At 35.6% G+C, this 20,829-nt stretch overlaps 1 protein-coding gene across 2 annotated transcripts in view; it reads left to right on the top strand.

Moving 5' to 3' along the window:
• Positions 1–20,829, top strand: part of WRN (WRN RecQ like helicase) — a 145,738-nt gene that overhangs the window by 56,083 nt on the left and 68,826 nt on the right. For both annotated transcript variants that reach the window (XM_017857254.1, XM_017857246.1), the window contains 7 exons: positions 641–779; positions 1,763–1,838; positions 3,336–3,403; positions 3,688–3,796; positions 4,695–4,763; positions 10,266–10,348; positions 14,032–14,138. In XM_017857254.1, coding sequence (XP_017712743.1) covers positions 641–779; positions 1,763–1,838; positions 3,336–3,403; positions 3,688–3,796; positions 4,695–4,763; positions 10,266–10,348; positions 14,032–14,138 — 651 coding nt within the window. The remainder of the gene's footprint in view (positions 1–640; positions 780–1,762; positions 1,839–3,335; positions 3,404–3,687; positions 3,797–4,694; positions 4,764–10,265; positions 10,349–14,031; positions 14,139–20,829) is intronic.

Here is a 20,829-nt window from a genome sequence, read left to right on the forward strand (position 1 = left end):
CCGTCTCGGCCTCCCAAAGTGCTGGGATTACAGGCTTGAGCCACCGCGCCTGGCCGAAATATTCTTGAAATAGATAATCTTTATTTAGGGGAGAATGTCAGATACTGTCAAGCCAAAATAAAAACAAATAACTTTATTTCATGTTTGTAAAATTCCTTTTCTAAAATGATTGGAATCTTTTGTTGTTTTGAGAATTCCAAAACACATTTATTGTTTGCTTATAGTTTCAGCCTTATTCAAAATAATATGACTGACCTGATATAGAGAAACTTGTTACAAAATGACATTAAAATCCACGTTTACTACTTGGGAATTGAAAATATTGAAGTGCAATAAAGAAAAAATGTTTTAAATTATCCAAATTTAAAATTTATGATAGCTTTCCTCAGGGGCAGTTTATTATATGCTATTAATGAGCCTTGTTTTTGCTGGAAATGTTCCATCTTTGGCCTTGCGCCTTAGAAACCATTCATGAGCACATATTTAAACTGGAGCACACATGTTCTTTTGTAGTATGGCTTGCACATCTGCCAGCTTTCAACAAAATTGTAGGCCCCGTTAATAATAGTCCTTTTGTGTTTGGTGAAAAAGATGCGACACTGTCAGTGGTTTTGTTTTAAAATTTCTTTTAAACTTTCAGTCTTTAGAAAACCTCAATAGTGGCACGGTAGAACCAACTCATTCTAAATGCTTAGATATGGAAAGAAATCTGGGTCTTCCAACTAAAGAAGAAGATGATGAAAATGAAGCTAATGAAGAGGAAGAAGATGATGATAAGGGTAAGCACTGGAGTGTGTTTGAAATGACTCACCTGTGATTCCTACCACTGAATTTAACTTAGGATCCAGTTCTGGATGGTTTGGAGGTCAGGGACTTTGTGGCATATAATTAATTATTGGATCCTTATAAGTTTTTGTCTCCTTAGTGCTTTTGTCTCCGTAAAGCACAATCTTACTACTTAGAAAAATAGAGTAATAGTTGCATTATGATGATAAAATACCTTTCCCTTTGTTTTTTTGTATTAAATACAGATGTGATTTCTCCAAATCATTATAGTTCTCATTTAGAATTATTAAAGCTGAGAACTCTAATCATGAACTTTCATTGTTTCGTGGTAAATTATCTTGATTCTTTGTATTGCCCTTTCTTGGCTACTCAGGAATCTTTCAAGCTCACTGTGGACAGGGAAAGTGAGTTGGGCAGAGCTAACGTAACTTCATTGTGCTGTGCAGTTAGAATTTTGACCAAAGATGTAGGTAACTAACTTTTCCTAACTAAATTAGATTTAGGTAACTAAACTAAATGAGATTTTGGTAACTAAATTTAGGTGTAACTACATTTAGCTTTAGGTAACTAAAACGAAGATTTTATTTTATCTGTGGACTTTTTTAGTGTAGCACTAATGTAATTTCTGATTACTATTAATTGAAGGTTGGTTATATTATAACATTTGGATTGTTATGTTATAACATTTAAATGTTAGCCTTTAGAAGTATTCCTGATTCTAAAACATCAGTTTTTTTTTTTTTTAATAGTCCTGGCAAAGTGTGAATCACAACAAAATTCTAATACTTAAAAGTAATCCAAGTGTCATATATGGTACCCAGAAGACCAATTTATATTGAAATTGAAAAACAGAAAACATTAACCCATGGTAGCTATCACTGTATTCTTTCAAAGAAGCCAATGAAATGACCTGTTTTCTCCCTCTATGTGGTATTTTTCTATTTGAACATAAATGCCCATTTTATTTTATTTCAAGACTCTTTGTTGCCAGCACCCAATGAAGAGCAAGTTACTTGCCTCAAGATGTACTTTGGCCATTCCAGTTTTAAACCGTGAGTATAATCTCAGTTAATCAAATCACATATTTAGTATTCTCTTTAAAACAAGGGAAAAGGCAAATAACCTGTCTACTTAACAGCAACAGCACAACCTTACTATGGTTATACATGCCACACTGTTTTTTCTATGTGACTACAAAATTATTTCAAAGTGATAATTTGTATAAAATTCATTTCTGCAAATTGTTTTTTATAAGTGAGGAAAAATGGTTTTCCTTTAACTGAGCAGTTCTGAGTAGAAACTTGTTTAAAGATACTTATAAATAAGTGTTAATTTAATACTGACTTGTTTTTCATTAAACGAGTGTCTATGTGCCTGTTTTGTGTATATTACCCAGAACATGCAGATGTACTAGAAGTTCTTAATACAACAATTTGAGGAATAGTGATAATCTTATCTATTTTAATGTACTCAAAATATGTTTACATCTAACAGGCACATTTTTGTAAGGATTAAATGAGATGAATAAGAATGAGATGAACAAGTAAATATGAATAAAACTAATAAGCATGTGAAAATCTAGACTGGATTTTTCCTATTCTGAGAATTTAAAATGTAATCTACTGAAGTATTTCTTTCCTCTTTTCTTTTGATCTTAAACATTTTTTATTTATGTCTTACATACAGAAAAGTGCACATGGTGTAGAGATCAATGAATTTTCATAAACTGGGCACCCTGTAGCCAGCACTTAGTTAAGAATAGGTCATTAACAGCATGCCAGAAGACCACCTCTCCAATTTTTTTTCCCATGATATTAAGAAAATTTTCTAAGATGTAGTAAAGTTGAAATAGTTTTTTTTCTGTGCATGTCTGTATTCCCACCACCTAAATTCTACTATCATTACTATACTTGTTTTATCACGTATCACGTTCATATCTCTCTATCCATCCATTAATTCATTCCAGTTTTAATATACATCTCAGGGTCAATTAAGGACACCATTACACTTCCACCTAAGGATTTCAGCATGTAAATTATTAACGAGTTAAATATTTACTTACAGTTTTTTCTTTTGATGTAAAATTTGCACATAAGGAAATATAAAACTTTTTAAGTGTACATTTGCAAATTTTAAGTATACATGTGCATACCCATGTAACCCAAATTCTTATCAAGAGATATTATTATCATCACCTCACAGAGTTCCCTTATTTCCCTTTTCAGTCAGTCCTTGTCCCTGGAGCATTTCTCTTATTATTTTGAAGTATTGATTCTTTTGGATATCTACTATGAAGCTTAGAATCTGTTTTTTACTTTAGATATATGTAATGAAATTTAATACATATACCAAATGGTAGTTGTTAGTTAGCTTGAATGGGAGGTTGCTCAAATGGCATTCATTGTTTTAAAGTTCCAGGTTTGTGCAGATTTATGTATGAAGTTCGAAAATAAATTCTATTAAAGGAAATGAAAATTGAATGGATTTTAATTTGTACCTTGGGTTTCTTATTAATAAAACAAAATAGCTTTTTGCTTTTCACCTTCAAGAGTTCAGTGGAAAGTGATTCATTCAGTATTGGAAGAAAGAAGAGATAATGTTGCTGTCATGGCAACTGGTAAGTTGTATTTAAGCAAATAACCTAATCCTTTAAAAATAAAGCATGAAGAGTTTGAAATAATCTTTCATTAACCTCTCAAAATACAAATGCAACTACAAATGATGTAAAATATAGAAGAGAGTGAACAGAGAACAGATGCTCAGATTTATGTATCAATTAGCTTTTAGAAAGATAGCATACTAGTATTGACCATTCATCTGTATAAGTACATCGTAAAAAGAAATGAAAGTGTCAAAGGTTTATTTTATTTCTATGAGCATTTTTTTTTTTTTCATTTCAAGGATATGGAAAGAGTTTGTGCTTCCAGTATCCACCTGTTTATGTAGGCAAGATTGGCCTTGTCATCTCTCCCCTTATTTCTCTGATGGAAGACCAAGTGCTACAGCTTAAGTAAGTCATGTTATCATTGCTGCAGCATCACCCTCTTTTTTTCTTCTGCGGGTGAAACATCTGATCCATCATGCATGTTAAAATCTAGTTCACAATAACACATTTCTGCAGGTATTGCTTTATCTTTATCAGTAATAAATGACACTTCAGTGGAAGAGCTTATCTTCTTTCTTGTGTTCTCTGTAATTCAAAGCTACCAGGTGGCCCTGATAAAATTCTTTTAAAAACCATTATTACTTTATGCTGGTTTACACTGAATATCTCAAAATTATTTTCTGTTTCTGTTATGCTTGCTTTTTAGCTTGATAAGAAGTGTATACATGGAAGTATATTTTTTATCTATGAAAAAATTTTCAGCTTCTTCAACCTGAGCTTGCAATCTGTTTTTAAATTGATACATAATATCTTTACATAATCATGGGGTACTGTAGTATTTTGACACACTCATATAAAATACACTTGATCAAATCAGGGCACTTGTTCATCAGCTTGAACGTTTATCATTTCTTTGTGCTGGGAACATTTCTAATCTTTTCTTCGAGTTGCTTTGAAATATACAGTATTATTGTTGTTAACTATAGTTACCCTATTGTTGGTTAATGAGTACAAACATACAGTTAGATAGAAGGAATAGGTTCTAGCAACCTATTCCTTTACCCTCCCGGTCATCTCCTGCTGCCCTGAACTTAACAGTCTCTTTCAAAGACCCACCTTAAAAACTTGCATTCTGATAAGGCCCTTGAAGACATTTGCTTATCAAGTTAGTAAGTGACAAAAAAGAAAATTGCAAAGAACAGGAATATACATTATTATATTTCTTTATTCTTGCTCACTTAAGAATCAAATTGATATGTGTAGTGTGTACACGGGGCCAGAATATTTGTTTTTCTTCTTATAGAATGTCGAACATCCCAACTTGCTTCCTTGGATCAGCACAGTCAGAAAATGTTCTAACAGACATTAAATTGTGAGTAATTTTTTTCCCCTCAACTTTTAATTTGGATTCATGGGGCTGCATGAGCAAGTTTGTTACATGGGTGAATTACATGTTGCTGAGGAAGTTGTGAGTAATTTCTGTGATTTCTAATCATGTGGTCAGATGTCTGTGGTATATGAGAGAATTTTGTACACAAACAAATTTTATTAAATGCCTGAAGAAAAGTCCATGATTTTAAAATGCACTTTCTTTTTATAGTACCTTTGCAGGACTGTTACTTTTTAAATCCTTCAAACTTGAAGAAATCTGTTATTCTCAGTTCTTGGGCTATAAGATTCACATTGTAGTCACAGAATTATAAAAATTTTGGTTTTGGAAGAGAAGTTGGAGAGTATCAAGATTTGTCTCATTTTATAGATGAGAAAACTGAGGCTCAGAGACAAGTAATTTGCCCAAAGTCATTCAATGACTGACTGATCAGGGACTGGATTCTAGGTCTCTTGCCCAACCAATTCTATCATGATGTAATTCCTAAGGAGGATATCATCTCAGCCACACATACACACACCCATTTTGTGTGCGTGTGTATATATATATGTACACACACAAACATATATACACATGTATATACATACACATATATTAATATATATGCATATATATGCATGTTCTAATTCAGAACATTTTCATCACTCCCAAAAGAACACCCCTGCCCATTAAGCAGCTGCTTTCTTTACATACATATTAGTATATACATACACATGAGATACACATGTATTTACTGAGTTTTGATAAATACATACAAAGATGTAAACCAAACCTCTAAGAAGATATAGAATATTACTGACACTCTAGAAAGTTTCTTCATGTCTCTCCGCAGTCTGTCCTTCCATCCTCCATCCTAGGCAAGCCTCTGCTCTGATTTTCTCTACCGTAGTTTGGTAGAATGCTATATAAATGTGTTGACACAATATGAACTCTTTTGTGTGAGACTTCTTTCATTTGGTGTAATGTTTCTGAGATTCTTCCATGCTGTTGCATGTGTCAGTAGTTTTTGGTTTTGTTTTGTTTTGTTTTTGTTTTTTATAGACACGGTCTCCTGTCACCCAGGCTAGAGTACAGTGGTGCAATCATAGCTTACTGCAGCCTCTCACTAGTGGGCTCAAGCTATCTTCCTGCCTCCCAAGTACCTAGGGCCACAGGCATGTTCCACTATGCCTGGCTAATTATTAAATTTTTTGTAGAGACAGGATCTTGCTTGGTTGCCCAGGCTGGTCTTGAACTCCTGGCCTCAGGATTGTTTCCAGTTTTGGATTATTACAAATAAAGCTGCAAGGAGTATGATGACTGGATCCTGTGGTGGATATATGTTTAACTTTCTTTTTTCTGAGATAAAATTAGAAAGCGATCCTCCTGCCTTGGCCTTCCAAAGTGCTGGGATTACAGGTGTGAACCACTGCACCTGGCATAGTTGTTTGTTTGTTTGTTTGTTTTTTTAAATATCTGAGTGTTATTTTATTGTATTTCATTGAATATAGCACAGTTTGTTTTTACATTTTCTTATTGATAGACACCTAGGCTATTTTTCTAGTTTTGGACTAATAAAGCTGCTATACACATCCTTGTAAAATATTTTCGTGAACATGTTTTCTTTTTTTCTAAGCATTTTAAATCACCTTTATTGAGGTATAATTGACTTACAATAAATTTTATATGCTGAGAAAGTATAATTTGATAAGTTTTGGCACAGGTGTGCACTCACGAAACCCTCATCCAGATAATGAACATATTCATCACCCACAAAGTTTACCTTTTTGTTTCAATCCCCGTCACCAGGTAATTGCTGATCTCCTTCCTGTTACTATAGACTAGTTTGCGTTTTCTAAAATTATATATACACGGAGTCAATCATATTTTATGTGCTCTTTTTTTTGTCTGGTTTAAATAATGCAGCGTAATTATTTTGAGATACATCCATGTTATTACATTGAGTAATAGTTCATTCCTCTTATTGTTAAGTGGATTACATTTTATGGATATCCAACAAGTTGTTTATCCATTCACCTGATAGACATTTGGATTGTTTCCAGTTTTGAGTTATTACAAATAAAGCTGCTGTGAACATTCCTGTATAAGTCTTTGTATGGACATATGTTTTCATTTTATTGATTATATATGAAGGAGTGGAATGACTGGAACATGTGATGGATATATGTTTAACTTTCTTTTTTCTAATTGAGATAAAATTCACAGAACATAACTTTTACCATTTTTTAATTTTATTTTATTTTGAGATGGAGTCTTGCTCTGTTGCCCAGGCTGGAGTGCAGTGGCGTGATCTCGGCTCACTGCAAGCTCCATCTCCTAGGTTCATGCCATTCTCCTGCCTCAGCCTCCCAAGTAGATGGGACTACAGGCGTCCGCCATGACGCCCGGCTAATTTTTTTATACTTTTAGTAGAGATGGAGTTTCACCGTGTTAGCCAGGAATGGTCTCGATCTCCTGACCTCGTGATCTGCCCTCCTCGGCCTCCCAAAGTGCTGGGATTATAGGTATGAGCCACTACGCCCAGCCACTTTTACCATTGTAATCATTACTAAAGTCCAGTGGGTTTTGGTGTAGTAATAATATATAGTATAATATATAATATATAACATTATTGCTATATAATATATAGTAATATTATATATTATATATATAAATATATTACTATATATTAATTCCAGAACATTTTCCTAACTCCCAAAAGAATTTCCGTACCCATTATGTGGTCATTCCCTATTGTCCCTTTTCTTTTCTTTTCTTTTTTTCTGAGACAGGGTCTCCCCTTGTCACCCGGGCTGGAGTGCACTGGCATGATCATGGTTCACTGCAGCCTTGATTTCCTGGGCTCAATCGATCTTCCCACCTCAGTCTCCTGAGTGCTGGAACTGTAGGCACAAGTTACCATACCTGGCTAATTTGTTTTATTTTTAATAGAGATGAGATTTTGCTCTGTTGCCTAGGTTGTTCTCAAACTCCTGGGCTCAAGTAATTGTCCCACCTCAGCCTTCCAAAACACTGGGATTACAGGCGTGAGCCAATCTGCCCGGACTTTTGTCTCTGTTCTACCCACTTCCAACCACTATTCTGTTTTCTGTCTCTATGATTTGCCTATTCTGGATATGTCTATAAATGACCTCATACAGTATATGGTCTTTTGTGTCTGGCTTCTTCCACTTAGCGTAATCTTATCAGTACTTCATTCAGTCTTTTTTTATGACTAAATAATATTCCATAGTATGGGCATACACATTTTAAAAAATTCATTCATCAGTGATGAACATTTGGGTTGTTTCCTTTTTGGCTGTTATGAATAATGGTGCTATGAACATTTGTGTACCAATTTTTTTATAAACATACATTTTCAGTGCTTTTGCATATATGCCTAAGAGTGGAATTACTGGACTATTTTTTAATTCTTTGTTTAAGAAACTATCAAGCTTTTTAGAGTGATTGTATCATGGGATGTTCCCACCAGCAGTGTATGAGAGGTCCAGTTCCTCCCCATCCTTGCCATCACTTAGTCTAGCTGATCTTTAATTTAAGCCATTCTAATAGTGTCTCATTTTATTTTTAGTTTGCTTTTCCCTAATGACTAATTATATTGAACATATTTTCATACACTTACTGGCCATCTGTATATCTTCTTTGAGGAAGTGCCTGTTCAAATCTTCTGCTTGTTTTTACTTATTGAGTTTTGATAGTCATTTCTGTATTCTGAATATAAATTCTTTATTTGATATATGCTTTGAAAACATTTTCTCCTAGTTTATGACTTTTCATACTTTCCACACAGTTCTTCTGAAGAGCAGCAGGTTTTCATTTTGATAAAGTCCAGTTTGTCGATTTGTTTTTTAGGGATTTTTGCTTTTAGTGTTTTGACCCAAGGTTGCAAAGATTTGCTGTTATGTTTTCTCCTAAAAGTTTTATAGTTTTAAGTTTTACATTTAGATTTATGATTCATTTTTAGTAAATGTTGTCTATTGTAGGAGGTATTGATTACAGTTTATATTTTTTTCACATATTGTTCCAGCTCCATTTTTAAAAAAGACTATGCTTTTACACTGAATTGACTTTGTACCTTTGTCAAAAATAAATTGACTGCATATATGTGGGTCATTTGCTGCACTCTCTATTCTGTGTTCTGTGTATCTATGTCTGTCTTGATTGGTGTCTTGATTACTATAGCTTTATAATAAACCTGGAAATCAGATAGTGCAAGGCCTCTAGCTTTGTTCTTTTCTTTCAGAGTTTTTCTGGCTGTTCTATGTCCTTTGTATTTCTGTGAGCATGTCAGCATCACCTTTTCAACCAAAGTGCCTGCTGGGATTTTGATTGAGTTTACCTTGAATCTAGATATCGAAACAATTAGCTGTCTTGATAATTATTGTCACTGTTTTATACCAAAGAAACTGGGCATGGCAAAGTAACTTGGCTAACATCACTTACCTTGTAAGAAGTAGAACTGGGCAGTTTGACATCAGAGCTTATTCTTTTTTTTTTTTTTTTTGGGGGGGGGCGGAGTCTCGCTCTGTCGCCTGGATTGGAGTGCAGTGCCCGGATCTCAGCTCACTGCAAGCTCCGCCTCCCGAGTTTACGCCATTCTCCTGCCTCAGCCTCCCGAGGAGCTGGGACTACAGGCGCCTGCCACCTCGCCCGGCTAGTTTTTTGTATTTTTTAGTAGAGACGGGGTTTCACCGTATTAGCCAGGATGGTCTCGATCTGCTGACCTCGTGATCCGCCCGTCTTGGCCTCCCAAAGTGCTGGGATTACAGGCTTGAGCCACCGCGCCCGGCCCAGAGTTTATTCTTTATACTGTTTCCTATGTTAATTAGAATACAATGTTAATTTCATAAAGATAAAGGCATATCTGTTTTGTTAATATTTGATTCCTTGTGAAAGCACAGTGCCTGGCGCACAGTAGACACTTAAACATCTGTTGAATGGATAGGTGAATGCTTTTAAAGTCTTTCCATATAGAAAATTAAGTTTCATTACATTTGGTTTGATCTAGGTCTTCATTTCATAGAATGGAGCACAGACTCTGTAAATATTTTGCCCCAGACCTAGCCTTGTTACGAACAGTGTCTTAATTAGGATTCTGTCTACCCAGGATAGAAATTAACTCAAGCTAGCATAAGTGTATATTGAATTTTGTATTAAGGATAAAGGAATGTTTCATAGATCCCACTTAAAAGAAATTAGCCAGCCCTTAGGAAGAGACTGGAATTGGGTTTGGAAAATACAATAGGGCTTTATTTTTATATTTAGTCTTTAGTGAGTCATCCTCATTTTTCTCTCAGAAGAGGTAAGCATTCTCTGCATGTATATAGCAATCTTTTAGATTTTCGTGACATAAAGTATTTAAACATTCATCAGGTATTTTGATTTTAAGTTGTAATTCCTTGAGATGATTGTTTTCTTTATTGTTAATATGTTTCCTTTCCTGTTTTTTTTTTTTTTTTTCTTTTGTTTTGTTTGTTTTTACAGAGGCAAATACCGGATTGTATACATAACTCCAGAATACTGTTCAGGTAACATGGGCCTACTCCAGCAACTTGAGGCTGATATTGGTAAGTGGTAAAGAAAGATCTCTGTAAATACTTACTGAGTTAATCTTTAAAGTTAAACCTATGGATGGACACTGGATTTCACTTCTGTTAAAATTTATTTCAAACATTACTTCCTCCAAGAAATCTGACTCTCTAACTTGGCGTTTCACCTATCTTATCCCATGATACTCTATAATTCCTTTTGCTACAGAAATTAGGCTCTGTTAGCATAATTACCTGTTTATGTATCTGTTTTCTTCTGCTAGGCTATAAACTTTTCAAGGGAAAAATACCACTTTTTAAAATTTATATTTCCCCAATGCAGTGTGCTTGGCACATAGGCACTTAAACATATTGTTGAATGAATGTTGAATCCTAGTTCTATGAAATTTTAATTTACTTGTTTTTCATGTTCTGTATCTAAATTAAGTCAATGTAGTGGTTTTGTACTCTCTTTGTTCATAAGAATCACTTTTCAAACTTAAAAAAAATGTAGGTAACCAACCCCCAACCTTGAAAATTCTGATTTAACAGGCCTGGGGTGGCACCTGGCATTGGTGGCTTCTCACAGGTGATTCTGATGTATAGCCAGGGTTGGAAACCACAGTACCTTTGATTAGTTGCCACTAGTGAGTTTGATTTATTACAAAAACCAAAAACTTGGATAAGTCAGAGTTTATTTCCTAGAAAGTATAAATATAGAATTAGTCAAAAGCTGATAGCACTTTTTTTTGTTCTTAAAAATATTTTAAGCCTCAGTTTAGTGAGACCTTGTCTCTACAAATAATTTTTTAAAAAATTGGCCGAGCCTGGTGGTGCATGCCTGTAGTCCAAGCTACTTGGGAGGCTGAGGTAGGAGGATTGTTTGAGCCTGGGAGATGGAGGCTGCGGTGAGCCGAGATTACGCTACTGTGCTCCATCCTGGGCAACAGAGCGAGACCATGCCTCAAAAAAGAATTTTTTTTTCTTCTTGGTGGTTAGGCTCAACTATCCAAGAATTGCAATCATGGCTTCTATTGCAAATGCCCCTATTTCACACCTTCAGTTGCCCTAACCAAATTTAATTTTTTAATATCATATGATCTTGTTGTATAATTATGTATTGAAATAATTCCAGATAGGTTAGGTTTTCAAATTGCAACGTCTCATTTAACGGTTACTTTCATATAACTGTAGGAAAGCATTTGATAATTTTTCCAACAATATAATGAAAACAAACTTGTATCTTTTTTGGTATGTGTTAAAACTAACAACAGCATGAGGGCAGCAATTAACATTTCATTAAATATATTAGCAACGAGTACATTTATGAGCTCTTAAACTCCCTTATTGACATACTATATTTTTTGCCTTTAATGGACAATGAATTTGATATGTTTCCTATTAGGTTGTATGAAGTTCTTGTGAATATTTCACTTTGAATTAAGAATAACTACCCTATATATAAATTTCATGGTTGTATTGCAAAAGCTAGGGTCTATGTCTATAGTGGTCTGGGTACGTTTTTACTATTTGCTTTGTTTCTGCGATAGTGTTAAATGAATAATAAGCTTAAGTATTTAAGCAAATACTTAATACTTTCGACAAGTAGTTAAAACTCGATTTTTATTTTTTTGTAATGGATGAATTATGAACACTGCAATTATTAGAGCAGTGTACTTCGCTTTTAATGGATGAAAATGTTCTCTGGTTGACTCAGTGTTGAATAAAAAGGGATAAATTAAATAAAAGTTATTTTTGAAATATTTTCCTTTGCCTTTTGTTGCGGGAAATTGTACAATGCTTGCAAAAATGAATATACGCAGGGTGTTATTTGTACAGCAGTCTGACATTTAGCTAATCAGATTCCTCATTTTTCGGTAAATGTTAAATTACTTAAGTAGTCTGGATTTTTAACAGAAAGAGCAAACATAGTTTTATAGGGAGACTCCTTACCAACCAGACTTTTAACTTAAGTGAATGTTGGCAAAAGCTTGTCTAAACTGATTTTGAGGGATAAGGTTTAGCTCCTTTAAAAGCTAGTTTGTCAAACCTGTAACTAAAGCTTTTAAAAAAACGGAAAGTTTTAAAGTAAAAGAGACCATCATCTCTGTTTCAACCTATTTAATTTAAAATCTGAGCTGAAGTAGGAGTATTGCTTGAACCCAGGAGTTCAAGACCAGCCTGGGCAACACAGTGAGACCCCATCTCTGAAAAAAAAAAAATGAGCTAAGCATGGTACCTGTTATAGTCCTAGTTACGAAAGAGAAAGAGAGAGAGAAGGAAGGAAGGAAGGGAGGAAGGAAGGAAGGAAGGAAGGAGGGAGAAATCAATCAGTCACTCAGGTTTAGTTTCAAAAGCCAAAATAATTATAGTGATAATACTGAATTTTTTCCAGCCACTCAGTAGTACCCAGAGAATTTTGATACAAATAACTGACTTTGCCCCCATGTTTAGTCTTTTTTTTTTTGTTTTGTTTTTGGCTTTCTTTCTCCTCCACACTATCTTAAGACTGTTGTAACTTGTAATGTCAATGAATTGTAATTGTTTATTTGCATGTCTGTCTCCTCTTTTAGAATTGTGAACTCCTCAGGTCATGGATTGTATTTTATTAGTCTTTTTATTGCTAGAAACGTGTTTGGATAATAATAGATATTTATTAAACATAATAGTAGTAGTAGCAATTTTTTTTGTGTGTGCCAGGCCCTATTTTAGCATTTTATGTGAATGATATAATTTAATCTTTAGAGCATCTAGAAAATGTTAGGTACTATTATTATCCACATTTTACTTGTGAGAGGACTGAGACTTGGAAAGCTTGAGTAACTTGCTTAAGGTAATACACATGGCAGGTAGTGGAGCCAAGTTCTGCATCTGGGCAGTCTGACTTTAGAGCTTTTTAATCATCCTCCTCTTAGTGTCCAAACATTATTAATGCTCAGAGAAGTATCAAAGAATGATCATACTCATTGAAGGAAAAAATTATTCTTATGTATCAATTTGTTAATTGAGGGCAAAAGCACTACTGTTACTACTTTGAAAAATCTGAAGTCATTGTTCTGACATGCATTACAACACACTGTTGATTCTGCTTCAGTGTGTATGTCTGGTGTGGGGGCAGAGCAGAGGGGTTACTACAGGAAGAAAGAACAAATTACATTTCTTCTTACCTACTTTGTACATCATGTGATTTAGCTCTTCCCATACCATTTTACATTAGAAAATGTGACTGTCCTCCTGTGCTCTGATACTGGCATTTCAGAGGACTCTTTGCAATATGATATGTGATCAGTCATGGATGGCGATGCAGTTAATTTCAGTAGAAATTTGCTGGCTCTTTTTATCTCTTTTAATAGCTAATGCATGAGACAAAATTGAAGGTATTACCAAAGAGAAATGCAGGTGGATAGTTTTGGAGACAAAGTCACAGTAAGCAATTCATCTCTCCAAGGAATAGTGATGAAAGCTGAGATCCAATAAATGTCTTCTTTGGATTAATACATAAATATTTCCTTTTAAAATTCTTAAGCCTTTTATTCATGTATCTCCCCTCTCCCTATTTCCAATAATGATGTTTGGTGTTAATATGATGGTATTTATGCTTCTGTTTTTATAGGAACCAAATTCTTTGATTTTGGTTATTTATTCTCCTTCGGAGATGTAGATGAGTTTATTTTTTCCTTTTGAGCTTTATATTTTCCTTTACGTGTTTTTCTTTTTTATAGGCATCACACTCATTGCTGTGGATGAGGCTCACTGTATTTCTGAGTGGGGGCATGATTTTAGGAATTCATTCAGGAAGTTGGGCTCCCTAAAGACAGCACTCCCAAGGGTAAGCTTTGCCAAGTCTGATGTCCCGAAATAACATTCTTACTAAGGAGAGCATTCAGGATTGGGGCGTGGTAAAAAAGCTGAAGACTTCACTATAAAAGAACAAATGGATAATGTAAAAAGAGAACTATCTTTTTAAAAAATTCTAAAGTTGGCATATAATCTATTGAGGAATACAATAGAACAAGGCTTGACAAACCTTTTCTGAAAGGACCAGGTAATAAATATTTCAAGCTTTATAGGCCACTTGTAGTCTGTATCACATATTCCTCTCTCTCTCTCTTTTTTCTTTTAGTAACCCTTTAAAATGTAAAGGGTTACGTTTTCACTGGTGGGCCATAACAAAACAGGCTGTGGGCCATATTTGTCCAAATGTCTTCTCAGTGATCTTTCATCCGTATGTCCTTTTACTCTAGGATGCTGTGAAATCCCGGTTACCCCTTTTTGTATCACATTGAAAACCTGAAGTTTGAACTATTCTACAGAGATTTTATTAAAGCTTTCAGTATTAGAATTTCCCTTTCTTCCCTATTATAAAAAATAGCAAATTTTGACCAGGTGCCAGGGCTCACGCCTGTAATCCCAGCACTTTGGGAGGCCACGGTGGGCAGATCACCTGGGGTCAGGAGTTGGAAACCAGCCTGGTCAACGTGGTGAAACCCCGTCTCTACTAAAAATACAAAAATTATCTGGGCGTGGTGGCAGGTGCCTGTAATCCCAGCTACTCGGGAAGCTGAAGCAGGAGAACCGCTTCAACTCGGGAGGCGGAGGTTGCAGTGAGCCGAGATCGTGCCATTGCACTCCAGCCTGGGCAACAAGAGCGAAAATCTGTCTCAAACAAAACAAAACAAAACAAATTTTTATATGAATATTCTACATGATTGGCATATTTACATGAATGGTTTAAAAACCCACAATACTAGCACTGTAGCACTGTTTTATTTTTTATTTTGAAAATTATAGATTCACAAGAAGTTGTAAAAAAACAAAGAAAACATACAGAGAGGTCCTATGTACCTTTCACCCGGTTTCCTGAACAGTGTCATCTTGCATGACTATAGTACAGTATCCAAACTAGAAATATGACATTTGTACAGTGTCTAGAGTTTCTTCCTATTTCTCCAGTTTTGTAAGTATTCTTTTGTATAGTGTGTGTATTGTTCTATAAAGTTTAATCTCATGTACATTTGTGTAACTACCACTGCAGTCAGGATACCAAATGTTCCCTTACCACAAAGCTCCCTGGAGCTGTTCTTCCCACCCCTAGCGCTAGCCACTGGCAACCACAAATCTGGTCTCACTCTCTAAAATTTTATTTCAAGAATGTTACATACATGGAATCATGCAATCTGTCACCTTTTGGAATTAGTTTTTTTCACTCAACATAATTACCTTGAGATCCATCCAAGTTGTTTGTGGTCATGTGTTGCTTAACAACAGAGATATGTTCTGAGAAATGTGTTCTTAGGACATTTCGTGGTTATCTGAACATGCACTTACACAAACCTGCATGATAAAGCTTACTGCATACCTAGGCTGTATGGTAGAGCCTATTGCTCCTAGGCTGTAAACCTGTCCAGCATGTTACTGTAATGAATACTGCAGGCAACTGTAATACAATGGTAAGCATTTGTGTATCTAAACATATCTAATGTAGAAAAGGCACAGTAAAAATACAGTACAAAAGATAAAAGATGGTATACCTATATAGGGTGCTTCCTGCAAATGGAGCTTGTAGGACTGGAAGTTGCTCTGAGTGAGTGAGTGAGTGGTGAGTGAATGTGAAGGCCTAGGACATTACTCTACACTACTGTAGACTTTATACATATTGTACACTTAGTCTACACTAAATTTATTTTAAATTTTCTTTAAAATTTTCTTGCTTTAATAATAAATTAATCTCAACTTACTGTAACTTTGATTCATAAACCTAAAACACTTTTGACTTTGGACTCTTGTAATAACTCTTAGATTAAAACATAAACGCATTGTACGGCTTTACAAAATTTTTTCTTCCTTGATTAATGCATTCCATAAGCCTTTATTTTAAAATTTTATTTTATTTTTTAAACTTTTTTGTTAAAAACTAAAATACAAACACGCATATCATCCTAGACCTACACAGGGTCAGGATCATCAGTATGTCTTCCACCTCCACATCTTGTCCCACTGGAAGTTCTTTAGGGGCAGTAACACTCATGGAGCTGTCATCTGTGATAACAATGCCTTCTCCTAGATACCTCCTGAAGGACCTGCCTGAGGCTGTTTTACAGTTAACTTTAGAAAATGAATATGTAGAAGGAGTATACTCTAAAATAATGGAAAAGGGTATAGGTAAATATGTGAACCAGTAACATACTTGTTTATTATTCCTCCAGTTATATACTGTACATAATTGTATGTGCTATACTTTTTAATGACTGGTAGTACAGTAGGTTTATTGATAGCAACATCACTACAAACGTGAGCAGTGCCTTGTGCTAAGACATTATGGTGGCTATGACATCACGTGGTGATAGGAATTTTTCAGCTCCATTATAATCTTATGGGACCACTGTTCTACATGTGATCTGTCATTGACAGAAATGCCATTAAGTACCACGTGACTGTTTTTTGGAAGTCTGTTCCTTTTTATTATTACAGAGTATTCCATGGTATGGGTGTACTACAGTTTAACTGTTCACCTGTTGAAGAACTTTTGGGTTGTTTTCCAGTTTTTGACTATTATGAATAAAGATGCTATGAACATTTGTGTGTATCTCAAAGGTTCTTCAATATATGAATGGCTAAACAACCTGAAAATATAAAAGTTTTCATTTCTCTGGGATAAATGTCCAGGAGTGTATTTTTAGTTTTTAAGGAATTGCCGAACTGTTTTCCAAAGTGGCTATAGCATTTTACATTCCTGTCAGCAGTGTGTGAATGATCTAGTTATCCTTGCCACCGGTTTGTTGTTGCAACTGTTTTTTATTTTAGCCATTTTGATAGGTGTCGAGTGGTATCTTACTTTTAATTTGCATTTCTCTCATGGCTAATAATGTTGAATGTTTTTTCATATGCTAATTTGCCTCCGGTGAAATTCCTTATATAATTGGAGTGCTTGTTTTTTTCTGTTGAGTTTTAAGAGTTTAAAAAATACATTGTAGAAACGAGTCCTTGGTCAGATACATGGTTTCAAATATTTCTTTCATTTTGTAGCTTGTCTTTTCATTCTTTTTACCATGTCTTTCACAGAGTACATATTTTACATTTTAGTGAAATCCAGTTTATCATTTTTTCGTTTATGGATTGTGCTCTTCACCTAGCCCTAGATCCTGAAGATTCTCTCCTATGGTTCTTTCCTAAAATTGTTACAGTTTTATGTTTTAGGTCTGTGATCCATTTTGAGTTAAATTTTGTATAAGACGTGAGGTTTAAGTCAAGGTTCATTGTTTTCCCAATAGATGTTAAATTACTGCAGACCCTTCGTTGAACAGGGTATCCTTCCCTTGTTAAATTGCATTTGCCCCTTTGTTGAAAGTCATTAGGGTGTATTTGTCTAGGTCTATTTCTGGGTTCTCTAGCCTGTTATATTAATTTTGAATGAATAAATAAAGTTGACTTATGTTTAAGTTTTCTTGGTAGTAGTGAGGCAGTGGTGCCTTCTGAGCCCAGGATTTCCCAGTGTTGTGAGTAAACTGTGTTAGAAATTGTTATTCTTTTGGTAGTCTAGTTCAATTTCATTGCTCATTAATCTTGCTTATAGATAGCAAATTGAGAGGAATCTCAAAAATAGTGTCTTTTGTTAGCTTATCTCACAGAGTTTGGTTGGAGCAGATATTAAAACAGAACAAACCAAAAAGAAATTAAATATACTATTTAGCAAGTTTATATTGAGGGAAAATCAAGCCATGTGAATTGAGCTTCAGTGATGTGACTGACCTCGTGTCAGATTTTTGTAGCATGGTTCAACAAGGTAGCTATTAAAATCTTCTTACTACTTCTTGAAATAATTCTTCAGTAGTCACATAGGACAGCACACACTCCTGGATTTCTTCTTTCCTTACTGTCTCTTTATTCTCAGTCTCCTGTTTCTTCTCATCTCCCTGCCCTTTTAATGTTGGCCTTCCAGAAACCTTAGTCTTTGGACCTACCTTTGTACTCATTTTCTTGGTCATTTCACCTAACATACAGTTTTATTTTATTTTATATATTTTTTAATTTTTGACATAGAGTTTCACTCTTGTTGCCCAGGCTAGAGTGCAATGGCATGATCTCAGCTCACTGCAACCTCTGCCTCTAGGGTTCAAGTGATTCTCCTGCCTCAGCCTCCCGAGTAGCTGGGATTACAGGCATGTGCCACCATACCCAGCCAATTTTTGTATTTTTAGTAGAGATGGTGTTTCACCATATTGGCCAGGCTGGTCTTGACCTCCTGACCTCAGGTGATCCACCTGCCTTGGCCTTCCAAAGTGCTGGGATTACAGATGTGAGCCACCACGCCCAGCTTGCAGTTTTAAATACCAAGCCTATGCTGAGAACTCCCAAATTTTTATCTCCATCATAGACTGATACCAGCAGTATATGAGTGATCCAGTTGTTTTTGCCTCTTTGCCAGCATTTGGTGTTGTCACTATTTGTTCATTTTAGCCACTTAGTAGAATATATGTACATATATATGTGTGTACACACAGGCACACATCTAGGTAACTACTCAACATGCCTCTGGTGAGATGACCAAAAGGTGTCTCAAACTTAACCGCTTCCTAACGGACTTACGTGTAGCACTCCAGATCTGCTCTTTCCTCACTCTCCTCCATCTTGTTTAACAGCAACTCCATTGGCCAAAATTTTGGAATTTTCCTCAATTTTTTATCTTTTTCTTACACTCCACTGTTTATTTAAACAGTAAGAGGCTGGGCGCGGTGGCTCAAGCCTGTAATCCCAGCACTTTGGGAGGCCGAGACGGGCGGATCACGAGGTCAGGAGTTCGAGACCATCCTGGCGAACACGGTGAAAACCCCGTCTCTACTAAAAAATACAAAAAAAACTAGCCGGGCGGGGTGGTGGCGCCTGTAGTCCCAGCTATTCGGGAGGCTGAGGCAGGAGAATGGCGTAAACCCGGGAGGCGGAGCTTGCAGTGAGCTGAGATCCGGCCACTGCACTCCAGCCTGGGCGACAGAGCGAGACTCCGTCTCAAAAAAACAAAAAAACAAAAAAACAAAAAAAAACAAAAAACAGTAAGGAAATCTCGTGAGGTCTTCAGAATATATGCAGAATATATGCAGATTAAATCATTTCTCTCTTGATCCCTGCCATTCCCCAGGGTAAAAGGCATCATCTCCTTAGAGCCTCCTGCTTTCACTCTTGCCATCCCTCATTCTGTTTCAACACAGCGTCCAAAGTGATACTTTAAAAATGAAGTCAGATAGATCATGTCTTCTGCTCAGAACCACCTAGTAGCATGCCATTTCCCTCTAAATAAAGGCAAAAGTCCTTATGATAAATTACCGATCCTCATGTGATCTGGCCTTCCATTTTCCCTCTGACCTCATTTTCTCTTCCTTGTCTCCTCATTCACTGGATTCAGCCACACCACCCTCCTTGTTTTTGTTTGGACATTCCAGGCATGCTCCAGCGCCTGGGCTTTGTGCCTGCTGCTTCCTTTCCCTGAATACGTTTCCCCCACATTATCTGTGCGATGTTCTCCCCTACTTCTCTCAGATTATTTGCATTTAGGCCTCCTGGGCCACCATATTTGAAATATCAGATTAGTTCCCCCTCCCCCATCATTCAGCATTATTCCTGAACCTTTGCTGTTTTAAAAATAGCACTATCACTGTTTAACTTATTGTGTTATATTTTGTTAATTTTCTGTGAGTTCTTCACTGGAATATTCTTTGTAGGGAGGAGTTTTTGACTGTTGGTTTATAAAATCTAGAACAATACCTGGCTTATAGGAGGTGCTCAATATATAACAGGGTGAATGAATGAATGAATTCTGATGAGAAAGCTGAGAATTAGTAAAGTGACTTTCCAAAACAGGTAGTGGGCAGTATAGAGTTGGGCCATAAATAGCTACACCATACAAGCAAATGATTTGAAAGAGGCATAAAATGTAATTTCTGCCCTCAAGTAGCTCATAGTTCAGTAAAGGACTCTAGATTCATACCTATAACAGTAGAAGTAATAGTACCAAACAAAATATGGTATTATGAAGTGGTACAAATAATACAAAAAGATGAACAGTGTTAGTAGGACATGTTTAGAAGGGATTTCTGTGGTGAAAGTCGCGAGGCACAGTGCACCTGGAGGACTGATTTCCATTAATTTAGAATGGTTTAAAGTAAGCTTTTGGAAACTAGGAAGATTACTTTCTGTAATCCTTTCCTAGGCCTTTGATTCTAGAAGGATTGTGGTAAAGGAGTTTTAAATATTTTATACAGTTCTTAAACATTTTTTAGCTTGAATTAAATCTTGTATTATGTCTGGCCATGGATGTCATTGGATCGTTTTCATTTCTTGGGAGGATTAATAAAGCACATTCCTTCTGTTGGGCCTCCAGTGCAGGGAGCGTGTTGGCCGAGCAATGGCTGAGAAAACCTTTTTCCCCTGGTGTTTTCAAGAACCCTCTTTATTAGCTAAATGGTGAGACATGCCACCTGGTGGTTATAGCACTATCATTTTTTTTCACTGTTCTTGGTGCTTTTTTT

Source organism: Rhinopithecus bieti, unplaced genomic scaffold, assembly GCF_001698545.2.
Source record: "Rhinopithecus bieti isolate Rb0 unplaced genomic scaffold, ASM169854v2 scaffold_2077, whole genome shotgun sequence".
NCBI lineage: Eukaryota > Metazoa > Chordata > Mammalia > Primates > Cercopithecidae > Rhinopithecus > Rhinopithecus bieti.